The 17941-nt window shown below is 36.2% G+C and overlaps 1 protein-coding gene across 4 annotated transcripts in view; it reads right to left on the bottom strand.

Annotated features, from left to right (window-relative positions):
* The window catches only part of ZMYM2 (zinc finger MYM-type containing 2), an 86594-nt gene extending 75633 nt beyond the window's left edge, over positions 1–10961 (bottom strand). The window contains exons 1-3 of one of the 4 annotated variants that reach the window (XM_081815395.1): positions 10727–10941; positions 1520–2021; positions 1165–1258 (exon numbers count right to left, since the gene is read on the bottom strand). In XM_081815395.1, the coding sequence (XP_081671521.1) occupies positions 1165–1258; positions 1520–2021; positions 10727–10758 (628 nt within the window). In that variant the 5' untranslated portion in view covers positions 10759–10941. Of the gene's footprint in view, positions 1–1164; positions 2022–10726 lie in introns of all 4 variants that reach the window. The other 3 variants (XR_014143942.1, XM_081815394.1, XM_081815393.1) reach the window with 3 other exon arrangements.
* Between the last annotated feature and the right edge of the window lie 6980 nt (positions 10962–17941).

Genomic DNA, 17941 nt, shown 5'->3' with positions numbered 1-17941 from the left:
ATACTCTAAAGAAATGAGAAGATGTTCATCATAAACCTATAATTAGCAAAATATGGGAAACAGTATAAACTGCCAAATATGGGAACAGTATATCCATATCTACTGTGCAGCCATTAAAACTTTTGTGTATAAATGTTAACGGTATGAGAAAATATAATGTAAAGTGGGAAACAAACAGGAAGCAAAATTATTCAGAGTTGCATTTCAACCAAAATAAAAATAAAATGGAAAAAACCTTAAAGACAGTCACTTAAAGCACTGACAGTGGTAATCTTCAGTTAATAATACTATCGGGAATTTTTTCCCTCATTTTTTAATTATAGATTTTCCAAAAATTCTTCAATAATTAAACATTACTCTCATAACCAAAAAAATAACAAGGAAAAATGACTAGCATTTTATACCATTCTACACTACTATATTTTAGTCATTCCTTATTATTCTCCACAATTTCTAGGCCAATAAGGTTGCTAATGAGCCTAAAATGATGAGAAAATGAGAGAAAAACAAAGAAGGATATATAAGAGAGACAGACATAAAAAGGTTTGGGGGCAGAGGTGAAAGAGAAAGGGACATAAAGACAAGGTCATCAAAAGCCAGAGTTCTTACAACTTCTCTTTTTTAATGTTTTCACAAAGCAAAGCTGCCTGAAGAAAAATTGTTCAAATAGTTGAGAAATTTACCAACCTTAAATATTAAAAAAAGGAATAAAATGCTAATAAGAAAAAATTAAAATCAGATAAGCGATCAAAATTACTTTAAAAGTAAAGTAAAAACAAATCTAAATGCACCTATTATACTATATTATTCCTTAAGTGTGCTACTTATCTTATTTCACTATTTATACATTACTACTAAATACTAAAAATATATTAGCAAAAACTAAGTATATGACAAATAAGATGCCAATCTGTTAGACTCCAGTGGTAGTGAATGTGAAGAGTATTTATTCCAATCCTTTAGACATAGATTTCTGGGATTAATTTTCTAATAATCTGCAAAGAAATACATGGTTTTACATCTCTTCTTAGCTAAAATTTCAAACTTTTAAAAGTCAATGGAATTAACTTCTCTTACATGAATAAACTAACCAAGGTAATACCAATTACTACAGTGAAAAAAGAATCAGGCAATTTTACATGGAGTAGATCACTTAATGCTTACCAGGATTATGATGAGTTGCAGATTCTCCATTCTGAAATACGTCTCCTGCCACATTCATTCTACCAGGATTAAAAGGTCCTACTCCAGTCTTGGTCTGTGAAGTTAAAGATGGGGTGTATGTTTGTATATTAACACCAAAATTACTTGACTGCAGTCCGTTAGAGACATCTCCCAAGTTGGTATTCTGCAGTGATGTTACATGTGTAATCATTAAGTTCATATCTCGCCCGTCAGTATTTTCTAATTGGCCATCATTCACAGAGCTTACACCTGTTTCTAAGGTTGTAACATTAGCAATCTGAATTTCAGAGTCTGGTTCTGTGGTGATACCACTATTACCCATTCCTGCATTTACCTTACTTCTTGAAAAACTGGAAGTGGAGAAATCCACATCATTGGTTCTGTTTTTAGTCTCAGGAGGTCTCCGTTCAATAAAATTGGAGGAATTTTTCTCTTGCCCTTGATTTGTTTCCATGTCCTCTTCATCATCAATGACAATTGTCTCACTTACACTTCCCTTCTGAGAAGCCAACTCTTTTGAGGAAGGAAGAATTTTGGAATCATTTCCTTGTAGTTCTTCATTTTTTGATGATGTAAATGTTATGGTTCTTTGATCAGCTACCACCGGTGCAGAAGGTGGGGGAGGTTGTACAGGTTCGATAAAAACAACATCATCATCATCTTCCACTGACGAGTTTTGAAATTTATTAGATCTAGCAACTAAAGGATTAGGTGGACCACTAAATGAATTTCCTACATTGGTGAGACTAGTTGCCATGGCCGTACTCCCTAATAAAACAGGAGTCTGATCAGTCAATTCTAATCCTCCCACTGAACCTGTGTCCATGCCAAGAAACCTGTAAAGGAGATGGAAAAAAGAAGAAAACAAATGTCAATATAATCTTTTGCTCTTCTAACTGAAATACCTTAAAGTACTTTTCTTTTTATTCTAAATGACAATAATTCTTATCCAATAAAAGAAAAATTTGGTATCCAATCTATGAACTCATTCACTAACCATTTTACATAGTTTACATGTGAACCTCTTGAATATAAAAAGAAATGTAATTAACCAATTTTCAGTAATGATATGCAGTATATTTCCACCTCTACCACCTCCTTTCTACCACACTATTTAAGCTATAAATTTTAATACTGAAAATATAGATAAATCCTTCGATATGTATTTGAACAAGAAAATAACCAAAATCTGACAACAAAAATCCCTTCTCTATACTTTTATCCCATTTACCCACTGTATTAAATAAATGATACAATCTAATCCCTAATTTCCCTTACATCTTTTTCTAATTCCTTTTTCTCATATTCCCTGGCTCCCTTATAACTATAAATTAAATCCTCTGAGAATCTGAAATCTTTCTTGACCCTATCCAGAAAGCTTAAATCTTTATTTGACAGGAACAATGCTGCGTGCTTTATATCCACATATCAGGGTGAATAATGGCTCCCAAAGATATCAGATCCTAATCCCTGGAACCTGTAAAGGTTACCTTATATGGGAAAAGGGTCTTTGCAGATATGATTAAGATTGAGGATTTAAAAACAGATTAGTTGGGTGGACCCTAAATGCACAAGCTTGCAAAGGGAGGTGGAAGGAGATTGCAGGCGTAAGAGAAGGCAATGTGACCACAGAGACATATTGGAGATCGGAGACTGAAGTAACCCAACCAAGGAATACTGGCAGTCACCAGAATGTAGAGAGGCAAGGAATGGATTCTCTCCTAGGGCCTCCAGAGGAAGGATGGCCCTGCTGACACCTTGATTTGAGCCCTGTGGCACTGATTTCCAACTTAAAACCTCCAGAATCATTAGAGAAAAAAGTTTCTGTTGTTTTAATCCACCAAATTTACGGTAATCTGTTACAATGGCTACAGGAAATTTATACATCCCACTTCTTGGTTACATTTTCAAAACAACTCTTGATATAGCTATAATTTTTGTCCCATTTTAATGAATAAGAAATTACGGTTTAGAGATGCTAACTAACCTGCCCAAGTCACATAGCTAGAATGCATGCCCGGGTCTTTATAATTCAATAGTCCAAGCTCTTCATTACTCTGCTATATTCAACCAATATTTTCTGAGCATCTGATATATAAGCAGGGCTGTGCTGAAGCCAAAAAGACAGCAGAGAGTTAACAGTGAAGAGCCAGAAAAGAAAATAAGTTCTTGAGCAGATGGAGAGGATGAGGTCATGGACACAGGTGGTAGTAGAACTAATCCTGAACATGAATCAGAGAATTAGAAAAAAAAGGGGGGGGGGGAGAAAAAGAAAAAAAATAAAAGGGGGGAAAGGAAGGGTGGGTAGAGACTGATTGCAGGTTACTCTGTAGATGGAGTGGATGGGAATCTGAAGTGGTTAATACATGGTAGCCTAATTTTCACAGAGTAAGTCATCTGAGAAGGTGAGGATACAGTGGTTGTACAAGTTAAAGACTGGTTTAAGAGCCCCAACACCAACTCGTAAATCCTTTGTAATCCTCTTTCTCTAATAAAACCACTTAGCCCAGTTTAAAAAAATAAAAACAAAAAAAAAGGCTGGTTTAAGAACATTGACTACTTCATATATATTGCTATTTGCTCATTTTGCTATAAGGAGTGTCTGGGACAATGAAGATGATACTAATATACATAAATATAACTTTGGCAGATAGGTGACAGGGATGGAGAAATTGTTCATTGTATATTTTGTTGTATTTTAATTTCTGAACATAGTTTCTCACTTGATTTTAAAGCAAAAATTAAAGTTTTTAAAAACAAAGTGGTAATAGATTGATCAGAGAAGACCTCTTTGAGCAGGTGATACTTATACTGAAATCTGGAATGACAAGAAAGATCCAATTTTGGGAAAATTGTAGGAAGGGCATCCTGCAAAAGCCTGAGGTAATGAAGTTGGTGAATTCAAGCAAGAGAATAAAGACCAATGTGGCTGAACAAGTTGGTAGGGAAGAACTGTAGGGGATATAAAAACTTGCACAGAAAAACCCCCCAAGGCCAACAAGTTAGTTCATTAACTGCATTCAACGAAGATTTATGAAGCACCTAACCTAGTATGTACAAGACACTCATTTGGACACCTGAGAGGAAAAAAAAAAAATCAGTAAACAAAACAAGTAAACATCCCTGAAATTAGCAATCATGAATTCTAAATGCCAAGTTTGGATTTTACTGTAACAGGAATCATTGTAGTGTTTTCACTAAAAGGTTAACATGTTGCTTACATTTTTAATACATTGTTTGGGCTGCTATTTGGGAAATAGATTATAAAAAGGCAGGACTAGAAGCAAAGAAACCAACTAGATGGCCACTGATCGAAGTGAGAGATAGTAGTACCTGAAACAAAGGTGATGATAGGAGATGGAAAAAAGTGAACAGATTAGTGATTTTTAAAAAGTAGATCTCAGGCGCCTGGGTGGCTCAGTTGGTTGGGCGACTGCCTTCGGCTCAGGTCATGATCCTGGAATCCCAGGATCAAGTCCCACATCGGGCTCCCTGCTCAGCAGGGAGTCTGCTTCTCCCTCTGACCCTCCCCCCTCTCATGTGTGCTCTCTCTCTCATTCTCTCTCTCACATAAATAAATAAAATCTTTAAAAAATAAAAAATAAAAAGTAGATCTAACATGAAAAGATCAATAAGATTACTGTTGACTGGAAGTCACAGAACACAGAACATTATTACTACAATGTTATGCATTCTCCAAAAACCTATAAAGATACACACACTACATATATTTTTATGTAAATTCATGAAAAAAATAAAACTTCTGAAAGGATCACATTATACTGATATATATAGCTTACGAGGAGGAGCAGGGAGTCTGAGTAGGAGAGGTGATCAACAAGTTGCACTTTTTTTTTTTTTTTAAGATTTTATTTATTTATTTGACAGGGAGACACAGCAAGAGAGGGAACACAAGCAGGGGGAGTGGGAGAGGGAGAAGCAGGCTTCCTGCTGAGCAGGGAGCCCGATGCAGGGCTCGATCCCAGGACCCTGGGATCATGACCTGAGCCAAGGCAGACATTTAACGACTGAGCCACCCAGGTGCCCCAACAAGTTGCACTTTAGATTTAACATTAATCTAAAACGAATTTCAGGCAGCTAAGCACCTGAATGAATAATGGGAAAAACAGGAGTCAACAACAGAAAACAATATAAAGTTGATAAAGCATTAAAGAGGAAGGGATTATCAATCTCCAGAAACAAAAGGGATACAGAATAAGCACTTTTCACAGACATTAAATAGGGGTATAACAACTACATTATGAAAACACTGGATAGACCATAACTAATTTGCTCTTCTCACTGAATGTCTAGAACCTAAAAGAGTGCCTAGGCACAGAGTATACACTCAGCTGTCCCAAATATTTGTGGAAGGGCCAGAAGGCAAAAACCCGCATGTTCATTTTGACTACCAGAGTTATTTTTAAGTAACATGATTATTTAATTGTCAAGGCATACAATCTAGTCCCTTATTTTATATATAATGTGCTATTCTCTGACCTTAAGCATCCTACTCAAACCAAGTTTAGTTTCAATCAACACAGTAATGAAAATGAAATATTTTCAATAACAAATAGTATTTTATAGGAAAAGCCTTATTGTATTTTCACTTAACTGTGACAAAACCTTGAGTTAAATAAGAGAGATGTTAACTTTTCTATAATAAAACCGTATCTCAGACACAGTAAAACTGCTCAGTTCCAAAACCAGTCTCCAAATCATTAAGAGCAAGAACTGTGTCTCTGTCAGTATGGAAGACTTGTTGATACTGGGAAATGGCAGAAGATACATTTATATCTGCTTTAAAGAAAACAAATTCTATTTAAAAGTTTAAGGGGTGGCTTGATTTGACTTACTCAAAGATCTACAAATTGCCATTCCATACTCTAAGACATTTAAATATTTTCAAAAATTAAAATTTTTGAGCCTGGGTGGCTCAGCTGGTTAAGCACCCGACTCTTGATTTCCACTCAGTTCATGATCTCAGGGTTGTGGGATGGAGCCCCCAGTCGGGTTCCGCACTCAGCAGGAAGTCTGCATTTCTCCCTCTCTCTCTCTCCCCCTCTGCCCCTCCACCCACTTGTGTGTGCTCTCTCTCTCTCCCTCTCCCTAAAATAAATAAATGTTAAAAAAAAATAAAATAAAACATATACACCATTACTCTGAAACAGCTCCTCACTAAGGAAGACTTCTTCAGGGTAAAACAGTAACATATGCTAGGGGAAACCCTCATATAAGGCCTTCACAAAATTTTAAGTAAACATAAAAAAAAAAAAATTTAACATTACCACTACAGAAAGTATTAAAAATTGAAATATGCTGAATAACAGTGATTCAAAATTTTCATAACTCAAATAAATTCGTTTTAAAAAATAAGTGTATCCATCCACTAATATTTTAACATTTGTCTGATGCTTGTTATGAGTCGAATATTCATATGAGTTAAACATTAAAGCAAATCCATGAAAGAAATCACTATTGCCTTCTCTATACGGATTTGAAAACAAGGGGTGCCTGGCTGGCTCAGTCGGTAGAGCATGGGACTCTTCATCTCAGGGTGGTGAGTTCAAGCCCCACATTGGGCCTAAAGTTTTTTTTAAAAATAATAATAATAATCTTCAAAGCTAAGCTGCCCACGACCACAGCTAGCAAGTTGGATATTAGGTTTTGAATATTCATATTGATATGTAATTAAGTATTGAACAATAAAATAATATAGCACAGCTCTTATTTAATAAAAAATTCAATAAAATAACCAAATCAATATTCAAACTACACAAGTATCAAATGGAAGAAATGAAGTTGAACTTGAAGTTAATATTCATGTGCCACAAAGTAGGAAGTACCCTCATCAACACAGCAATTTTCAGAGGAATAAGGAAGGCATAAATATACAGATGTTATGAAATGCATAGGCTTTTAATGCATGAGTTCTCTGGATCCTTTCTATGGTTTTAGCACACCTAAAACAAGACAATTTCTAAAACAGAAAAGCTAGAACTGACTTCATAATACCCTCTGATGGCAGTGTAGGTATCAATCAGAAGAAAACACTGCAGCTCAGAATAGAACTTTCTTTACCAGTTAGCTCTCTGCAGTAATCCACTTCTGAAAACAGAGTAACTACTCAACTATAACAACTGTTTTCAAATCCTATACTATAAATATATTTGGCCACTTCTATATGTCACTGAGAATATGTTTCAATCACCAAACACTCAATTTACTCCGTTTATGTGACTACAAGTTGACCTAATTAAATGTGATTAAAAGTTGACCACTTCTACCATTATATAGGTAAAATCTATTCCATTTAGCCACTTTTCTGCATCATCCATTCTAATTAACTATTTTACACTGAGCAAATTCCTTTACTTCTCTGAGCCTCAATTTTCCCTAGAGTAAATGGTATAAAAATAGTTCTTAGAATTTTTCTTAGAATTCAAAAAGATAACCAGATGTGAAAATCAATTAGCACACTGTTCACTCATAAACAATTACCAGGGAATTTCTGCCTTTACCCCAAGATTTCAGTAAGTTTCTAATATTGATATTCCATTGATATTCCATCAATGTCACAGACTGAATGTGGTCCCCCCAAATTTATATGTTAAGATGGTATTAGGAGGCAGGGCCTTTGAGAGGTGATTAGGACACAAAGGTGGAGCCCTCATGAATGGGATTAGTGCCCTTTTTATAAAAAACACCCCAGAGAGCTCCCTTCCCTCTTCCACCATGTGAGGACACAGTGAGAAGACAGCAATCCATCTATGAGCCAGGAAGCTGTCCCACACCAGACACCAAATCTGCCAGAGCCTTGATCTTAGACTTCCCAGCCTTTAGAATGGTGAGAAATAAGTGTTTGCTGTCTTTGGTAATTCAGTGTAGCAGCCCAAACAAACTACGATGTTCATCATAAAGTATGAATGCTTTACAGTCGTATTTGGTCTTTATTTTGATTCAACAAGAATCAATTAATACAATACTTAACGTTCTCGTGGGAAAAAAAACAAAGAAAACGTGGTAGTTAAAATATAAATGTTGGGGTGCCTGGGTGGCTCAGTCGTTAAGCGTCTGCCTTCAGCTCAAGTCATGATCCCAGAGTCCTGGGATAGAGCCCCGCATCAGGCTCCCTGCTCAGTGGGGAGTCTGCTTCTCCCTCTCCCGCTCCCCCTGCTTATATTCCCTCTCTCGCTGTGTCTCTGTCAAATAAATAAATAAAATCTTAAAAATATATATATATAAATGTTGACATTCCTAACAATAAAGTACTAGCACTTGCTGAAAAAGCTTATGAACATTCAGAGAAAATCACAAAGAAAGCACTTCAGGGACGCCTGGGTGGCTCAGTTGGTTAAGCATCTGCCTTCGGCTCAGGTCATGATCCCAGGGTCCTGGGACCAAGTCCTGCATCTGGGATCAAGTTCTGCATTGGGTTCCTTGCTCAGCAGGGAGCCTACTTCTCTCTCCCTCTGCCTGCTCTGCCTGCCACTCCCCCTGCTTGTACTCTCTCTGGCAAATAAGATCTTAAAAAAAAAAAGAAGAAGAACAGAACAGAAAGCACTTCAAAATGATTCAAGAAAAACAATTATCATTTTCTCACTGATAAAAGCCTATCCAAGAGCTTTCTAGGTACCATGTTAAAAAGAAAGCTAAGGTGAATTCTTCTCTACAGCAAAGGTTAGTCAATACGTAATCATGGGTACTTTCAATAGTTCTGAGTCAAATTGGCAAATTTTAAACTTTCAGAATAAAAATTCTTGGGGTGGCTCAGTCAATTAAGTGTCTGCCTTCAGCTCAGGTCATGATCCAAGGGTCCTGGGATCGAGCCCCACCCAACAGAGAGTCTGCTTCTCCCTCTTCCTCTGCTGCTCCCCCTGCTTGTGCTTTCTGGCTCTCCCTGTCAAATAAATACATAAATTCTTAAAAAAAAAAAAAAAAGAATAAAAATTCTTAATCAAATAGGAATAAGGGCATCTGGGTGGCTTAGTCCGTTAAGTGCCCAACTCCTGATTTCGGCTCAGGTCATGATCTCAAGGTGGTGAAATTGAGCCCCGTGTCAGGCTCCCTGCTCAGTGTGTCAGGCTCCCTGCTCAGTGCAGAGTGTGCTTGAGATTCTCTCTCTCCGTCTGCCCCTTCCCCTGCTTGTGCATGCACACGGGTGCACATGCTAATAAATATTTTTAAAATAGGAATAGATGGATGTATAAATACATATATAAAATACCAACCAAAGGATATCACCAAATTTAATGTGAAATATTAAAAACATTATTATTAAAGTCAAGAATAAGATAAGGATATTCTTTATTTTTATCATATATCACTTCCAGAAGTACCAGCCAATGCAATTATATGAAAAAGAAAAGGAGATATAAAAATTTGAAAGGAGAGGCACCTGTGTGGCACAGTCGGTTAAGTGTCCAACTCTTGATTTTTGCTCAGCCTCAGGTCAGGATCTCAGGGTGATGAGATAGAGCCCCACACCAGTCTCCACACTCAGTAGGGAGTTTGCCTGAGATCCTCTCTCCCCCCTCCCTCTGCCCCTCCCACTTGTGCACTCTCTCTCAAATAAATAAATCTGAAAAAAAAATTTTTTGAAAGAAAAATCATCATTACATGTAAATTAGGTTAATTTTTACCTCAAAAACCAAAAATATTTACATGAAAAACTATTGCAGTGAGATAATTTAATCAAGCACTGGATACAAAATTAATGCACAGAATATTAAATTAATTGGATGGGGGTGCTCCTGGGTGGCTCAGTTGGTTGGTTGAGCTTTCAACTCTTTTGACTCAGGTCATGATCTTAGGGTCATTAGATCAAGCCCAGGGTCAGGCTCCGCACTCAGTGGGGAGTCTGCTTCTCTCCCTCTGCCCCACCCCCTGCTCACATGCTCACTCTCTCTCTCCCTCTCTCTCTAAAATAAATAAATAAATCTCTAAAAAAAATTAATTGGATGGCCAATTGTAGACAGATACAAAACTTTCCTTCCATCCAACAACCAACTAAATACAGAGATTAAAAAAAAAGACAAACCTACAAAGACAAGTGGAACAGGGGAGAATTCAACAGCATCAGAAATATTAGAAGAGGGAAAACAGAAGAGCATGGATTCATTGTGACTCACTTAGAAGACCTCAAAAAGGTAAAACTCTAAACACCTCCTAAAGAAAGTTTTTAAATGACTAGATTACAAATGGAATTAAACTTGTAGTTAACAATTCATTTGTCCTAAGGCAAAAAGTATCCTGATCAGCACAAAATTTTCAGAAGAACAAGGCAACTGGTCCTTTTAAGTATGATACGAAAAATAAATCAAGACAGGTATCAACAAGATGGCAGAGTGGAAAGTTCTAGATATGGGTCCCTCTACACAAGTAACCATTGAGCTGGACAGAGTGATTGGCACCAACTACTTTAGATCCCTGGAACCCCAATGAACACTCATATCAACCAGGGGAGTGCTTCAGGAAGAAGTTGCTGATCATTCATAAGTGAGCAGAATGTATGAACCAGCAATCATCCGCCATTCCTTACCCCAACTTGGCTATGGGGATAGCATCCTGCATTCCTGGAAAGTCTGGCTGGTCAGAGGACTGGCAGTGAGGAAGGTCTAAAAACTATGGAACTGTGTTTGGGGTGGTCTGAAGAAGATGCTTCTCTTGGTTTCAGCCCTCTGGACAATAACAGCTTTCCCAGCATCGTCTATCAGATTTAATGAGACATGACACTTTATTTCATTGTTTTTCACACAAACATTTAAAGAAATTTTTGTCAGGTCAATAGCTCACTAGGAATAATGGAACAGATCTTCAAAACGTACAAAGAAACAGAAAAGTCCTATTCACAGAAATAAAAGAATTTGACAGAAACTATTCCTGAGAAATCCCAAATTTTGGAATAACTAGTCAAGACATTAAATCAACTATCTTAAATATGCTCAGTGAGCTAAAGGAAAGCACTGACAGAACTAAAAGAAATCAGAAAACAAGGCATAATCAAAATGAAAATACCAACAGACACAAATTATAAACAAGTAAACAAAAATTCTGGAGATGAAAAATACAGTAACAAGTGAAAAATTCACTAGAGATATCAACAGCAGATTTGGACAGGTAGAAGAATCAGTAAACTGGAAGGAAGAAAAATTGAAATTATCCTATCTGAGGAACAGGAAAAAAAGGGAGGAAAAATGAAGAGAGCCAGAAGGATCTACAAAACATTACCAAACATACCAACATATATGTATCATAAAGAGAACAAAAGGAACAGGAATAAATATTTGAAGAAATAATGACTGAAAACTCCTAAATACAATACACATCCAACAAGCTCAACAAATTCCAAGCCAGATAAACTCAAAGACACCCACAAGACACATAATGGCCAACAAAGATAGAGAATTTTAAGAGAGAAGTCATCATGTATAATAATATTCATCACCAATAATAATATTTAGATTATCAGCTTATTTCTCATTAGAAACCATGGAAGCCAGAAGCTAGTGGGATGACATTTAAAGTAATCAACAACAAAAAAATGTCAACTAAGGGGCGCATGTGTGGCTCAGTCGTTAAGCATCCGCCTTCGGCTTAGGTCATGATCCCAGGGTTCTGGGATTGAGCCCCACGTCGGGCTCCCTGGGAAGCCTGCTTCTCCTCCCTCTGCCTGCTGCTTGTGTTCCCTCTCTCGCTGTCTCTGTCAAATAAATAAAATCTTAAAAAAAAAATGTCAACTAAGAATTCTATATCCAGCAAAAAATTCCTCCAAAATTAAGGAGAAACTAAGACATTTCTAGATAGACAAAAGCAGAGGGAGTTCATACCTGCATGAAATGCTATCCTTCGGGCAATAATAAAAACATATTAAATAAATTGAAGCTGTAAGAAATGAAGAACTTAAGTGAAATTACCTATATAAATCAACAGAAAGACAGTATTACTGTACTTTTAGTTTATAATTACTTTTTTCCTATGATTTACAAGACAAATAGATAAAACAACAATTATCAGTATTTGTTAATAAATACACATATTAAGATAATAATCTGAGAAAAATAAGGGGGAGAACAGAAATATATAACAGGAGAGTGCATACTGCTGAAACTAAGTTGGTACTATTTCCAGTAAATTGTAAATTTAAGATGATTTTAATCTTTTTTTTTTTTTAAAGATTTTATTTATTTATTCGACAGAGAGAATGAGAGAGTACAAGCAGGGAGGAGTAGTAGAGGGAGAGAGAGAAGCAGGCTTCCCAGTGAGCAGGGAGCCTGACGCGGGGCTCGATCCCAGGACCCTGAGATATGACCTGAGCCAAAGGCAGACACCTAACCATCTGAGCCACCCAGGCGCCCCAAGATGATTTTAATCTTTAAGATAACCACTGAGAAAAACATTTTAAACTATATACAGTAAAGGGAATCAAATGGTACACTAGAATAAAGTTAATCAAACACAAAAGAAGGCAGTAAAGAAGAAATGGCATGGGGGGCGAAGACATATAAGACATACAGAAAACAAATAGCAAAATGGCAGAGGTGAATCCTTCCTTATTCATAATTATTTTAAATGTAAATAGATTAAATTACATTAAAAGATTGGGAGGTTAGAAAAAAAAAAAAGATCTATGTATATGCTGTAGAAAAGACTCACTTCAGATACAAAGACACAGACTGAAAGTAGATGAATAGAAAAGACACTCCACGCAAATAGTAACCAGAGAAGAGAATAGATATACTAATATTAGACAAAATAAACATGAAGTCAAAAAAGGTTATGAGACACAGGAAGCCCCTATATACTGTAAAAGATTCAACCCATCAGGAAGACATAAATATATATACATCTACACAACAAGAGTGCACAAAATATATGAAATAAAAAATGCCAAAAATAAAAATAGAAGCAAAAGTGGAAAATCAGAAATAGTTAGAAATTAACACATTTCAACAATCAATGGGTCAAAGAAGAAATCACAGGGAAATGAAAAAAACACTTTGAAACCAAAGAAAACACAAACACAACATATCAAAACATGGGGTGCAGTGACAACAGTGTTCAGCAGCAAATTTACAACTATTAACACCTACATTTAAAAATATCTGAAATCAGAGCACCTGGGTGGCTCAGTCGGTTAAGCATCTGCCTTCAACTCAGGTCATGATCCCGGAGTCCAGGGACTGAGCCCTGCATCAGGCTCCCTCCTCAGCAGAGTCTGCTTCTCCCTCTGCCCTTCACCCTGATTGTGCTCTCTCTTGCTCTCTCTCCCTCAAATAAACTCTTTAAAAATAAATGAATAAATAAATAAAATATCTGAAATCAATAAACTTTATACCTTAAGAAGCCAGAAAAAGAAGAGCAATCTAAACCCAAGCCTGGCAGAAAGGATGAAATAAAGATTAGTGCACAGATCAAACAGAGGGAAAAAAAGAGAGAAATCATCAAAACAAAAAGATAGTTCTTTGAAAAAAATTACCAAATCTTTAGCTAGATTAACTAAGAAACAAAAGAAAATCTCAAATTATTAAAATCAGAAATGAAAAATAAGACCTCACTACTGATTTTACAGAAACAGAATTATAAAAGAGCACAATGAACAATTGTATGCCAATAAATCAGATAACCAAGATAAAATGGACAAATTCCTAGATATACACAAGTACCAAAACTAAATCAAGAAAGAATATAAAATCTAGGGGTGACTGGCTGACTCAGTCAGTAGAGTATGCAAATCTTGGGGCTGTATGTTTGAGCCCCACACTGGGTGTAGAGATTACATAAAATAAAATTAAATCAAAAGTCTCCCAACAAAGAAATGTCCAGGAACAGATAGCTTCACTGATAAATTCTACCAAACATCTGAAGAATTAACATTGATCCTTCTCAAACTGGTCCCAAAAAATTGAAGGGGAGAACACCTCCAAATTCATTCTACAAGGCCAGCATTACTCTGATACCAAATCCAGACAAAGACATTACAAGAAAACTACAGGCCAACATTCCTTATGAATATAAATGTAAAACTCCTCAACAAAATAGCAAATCAAAACTGGGAGCATATTAAAAAGATTATATATCATGGCTATGTGGGATTTATCCCAGAATGCAAGGGTAATTCAACTTAAGAAAATCAAAATAATATATCATATTTATAGTCAGAAGGGGGGAAAAAAACACATGATCATCTCAATTGAGGCAAAAAAGATTTTGACAAAACACAACATGCTTTTATGATAAAAATAATAAACTAGCAAGAGAAGGAAATTTCTGCAACATGATAAAGGCCATATATGGAAAAAAAATAGCTAGCTAGCATCACAATGGTAAAAGATGGAATGCTTTTCCTCTAAGATTAGAACGATGAACCACTGCCTACTTTCATCATTTTAATTCACCATATTACAGGAAGTTCTGGCCAGAGCAATTAGGCAAGAAATAAGAGGAATCCAAAGAGAAAAAGGAAAATAATCATTTCTGCAGATGTAATTTTTTTTCTTTGTTTTTTTTTAAGGGGGGATGGTAAATTAAAATTAAAGACACAAATAAGTGGAAAGATGTCTTATGTTTATGGATTGGAAGATTAACATTAAGATGACAATACTATACCTGAAGCAATCTACAGATTTGATATAATCCCTATCAAAACCCAAATGCTTTTTGCAGTGTCATCCCAAAATCCACATGGATCTCAAGGAACAAGAATGATTTCAAAGCTTACTATAAAGCTACAGTACATTAAGAGCTTGGTACTGGGGTGCCTGGGTGGCTCAGTCGTAAGCATCTGCCTTCGTCTCAGGTCATGATCCCAGGGTCCTGGAATTGAGCCCCACAGCCTGCTTCTCCCTCTCCCACTCCCCCTGCTTGTGTTCCCTCTCTCGCTGTGTCTCTCTCTGTCAAATAAATAAATAAAATCTTAAAAAAAACAACAGCTTGGTACTGACATAAAGACAAATATATAGACCAATGGCATAAAATAGAGAGCCCAGAAAGAAATCTCCAGATATTTGGTCTAATGATTTGACAAGGATGCCAAGACCATTCAATGATAAAGTACAGTTATTTTAAAAAGAGAGAGAGAAAGAATAGAACCCTTACCTTACACCATATATAAAAATTAACTCAAAATGGGTCAAATACCTATATTTAAAGAACTAAAACTACAGAACTCTTAAAACAGAGGGGAAGCTTCATGACTTTGGATTTGTCAATGATTTCCTGGATACAAGACATTAAAAACATAGGCAGTAAAAGAAAAACTAAATAAATTGGACATCAAAATTAAAAATTTTTGTGCTGAAAGAAGAACACTGACATTCAAGATTACTCTTGACCCAGCAAAGTATTCCATCAAGATTGAAGGAGACAAAGAACTTTCCAAACGGGCACGTGGGTGGCTCAGTTGGATAAAGCATCTGTCTTCAGCTCAGGTCATGATCCCGGAATCCCCGGATCCAGCCCCACATCAGGCTCCCTGCTCAGCAGGGAGTCTGCTTCTCCCTCACCCTCTGCTCCTCTCCCTGCTCATGCTCACTCTCTCTACCTCAAATAAATAAAATCTTTAAAAAAAAAAAAAGAATTTTCCAAACAAACAAAAGCTGATGGAGTTCATCATCACTAGCCTGACCTTAAAGAATGTTAAAGAGAGTTCTCAAGCTAAAACTAAGACACTAATTATAACAGGAAAACATATGAAAAATATAAAATTCACTAGTAAAGTGAAAAAAAATTTAGAACTTCTGTGCAAAAAACACCACCTAGAGAATAAAAACAAAACACAAATATTTGCAAATCACATATCTGATAAGGGATTTTTATATCCAAAAAATATTAAGAATTCCTACAACTCAACAAAAATAATTTTAAAAATGGGCAAAAGAATTAAGTAGATACTTTCCCCACCCCCAAAGAAAATATACAAATGACCGATAAGCACAAGAAAAGATGCTCAACAGCATTAGTTAGGGAAATACAAATCAAAACCAAAAGGTATCATCTCACATCCATAAGGATGGCTACTATCAAAACAAACAAAAAGAATTGTTTCTGAGGCGAAATTCGTTGGTTGAAGAAACTCGATCCTTTGTGCACTGATGTTGGGCTAGAAACAGCAGATATAGAAAGCAGTACAGAGGTTACTCAAAAAATTAAAAATTAAATTACCATATGATACAGCAATCCCACTTCTGGGTACATATCTAAAAGAAATGAAAGCAGGATTTCCAAGAGATATTTGCACATTTACATTCATAGCAGCATTATTCACAAATAGCCAAGAAGTGGCAACCAAAAGTCCATGGGCAAATGATTAAATAAAATGTGATATATACATACAATGGAATATTATTCGGCCTTAAAAAGAAAGGAAAATCTATTGCATGCTATGACATAGATGAATCTTGAGGACATTATACTAAGTGAAAAAAGATAAATACTGTATGATTCCACTTATATGAAGTATTTAAAGAAGTCAATTCACACAAACATAAAGTACGTGGGCAGTTACCAGGGGCCGAGGAGAGGAGTAGATGGGGAATTGTTTAATGGGTACACAGTTTCAGTTTTTCATGATGAAAAAGTCTGGGGGATTTGCTGCACAACAACATGAATATACTTAACACTACACTGAGCTATACACTTAAAAATGCTTATCATAGTAAATTTCATGATATGTGATTTTTACAATTAAAAATTTTTTAAAAAGGAAAAAAAACAAAATGACAACCACTTCACAGCAATTAGGATGGATTTTTTTTTTTTATAAAGAATAACAAGGTGGGCACCTGGGTGGCTCAGTCAGTTAAGCATCTCTGCCTTCAGTTCAGGTCATGATCCCAGAGTCCTGGGATCGAGCCCCTGCTGAGAGGGAGCCTGCTTCTCTTCTACCCTTTCCCCCACTGCTTATGCTCTGTCAAATAAATAAAATATTTAAAAAAAAATAAGAAGGTGAAAATGTACAAAAATTAGAACACTTCTGAAAGAAAAAATTTGCACACTTCTGCATTGCTGCTCAGAGCCATGTAAAATGGGGTACAGCCACTGTGGAAAACAGTTTGGGGGTTCCTCAAAAAGTTATACATAAATTTAACACATGATCAGTCAATTCCACTTCCTGGAATATACCTAAAAAGAAATGAAAGATGGGACTCATGTGAATACCTGTGAACCAATGTTCACACCAGCATTATTTACGATGGTCAAAAGGGAGAAACAGCCCAAAAGTCTATCAACAAATTAATGAGACAAGCAAGATGTAAATACAATGGATTATTATTCATCCCTAAAAAGTCTGATACATACTACAACATAGAAAACCTTGAAAACATTGGGGCGCCTGGGTGGCTCAGTTGGTTAAGCGACTGCCTTCGGCTCAGGTCATGATCCTGTAGTCGCAGGATCGAGTCCCGCATCGGGCTCCCTGCTCAGCGGGGAGTCTGCTTCTCCCTCTGACCCTCCCCCCTCTCATGTGCTCTCTCTCTCTCATTCTCTCTGTCTCAAATAAATAAATAAAATCTTTATAAAAAAAAAAAGAAAAGAAAAAGAAAACCTTGAAAACATTATGATAAGTGAACTAATTCAGACACAAAAGGGCAAAAATTTTCTGGTTCTACTTATTTGAGGTACCTAGAATATAAGAGACAAAGGTAGAACAGAAGTCACGAGGAGCTGGGGGGAAGGGGTACTGGGCACTATTGTTTAATACTATATAGACTTCCTGTTTGGATGATGAAAAAGTTCTAGAGATAGATAATGGTGA

Source organism: Leptonychotes weddellii, chromosome 3, assembly GCF_054177405.1.
Source record: "Leptonychotes weddellii isolate Sample4059 chromosome 3, ASM5417740v2, whole genome shotgun sequence".
Taxonomy (NCBI): domain Eukaryota; kingdom Metazoa; phylum Chordata; class Mammalia; order Carnivora; family Phocidae; genus Leptonychotes; species Leptonychotes weddellii.
Note: the sequence above shows the minus strand (reverse complement) of the source record. Positions and strands in the feature narration are given on the sequence as shown.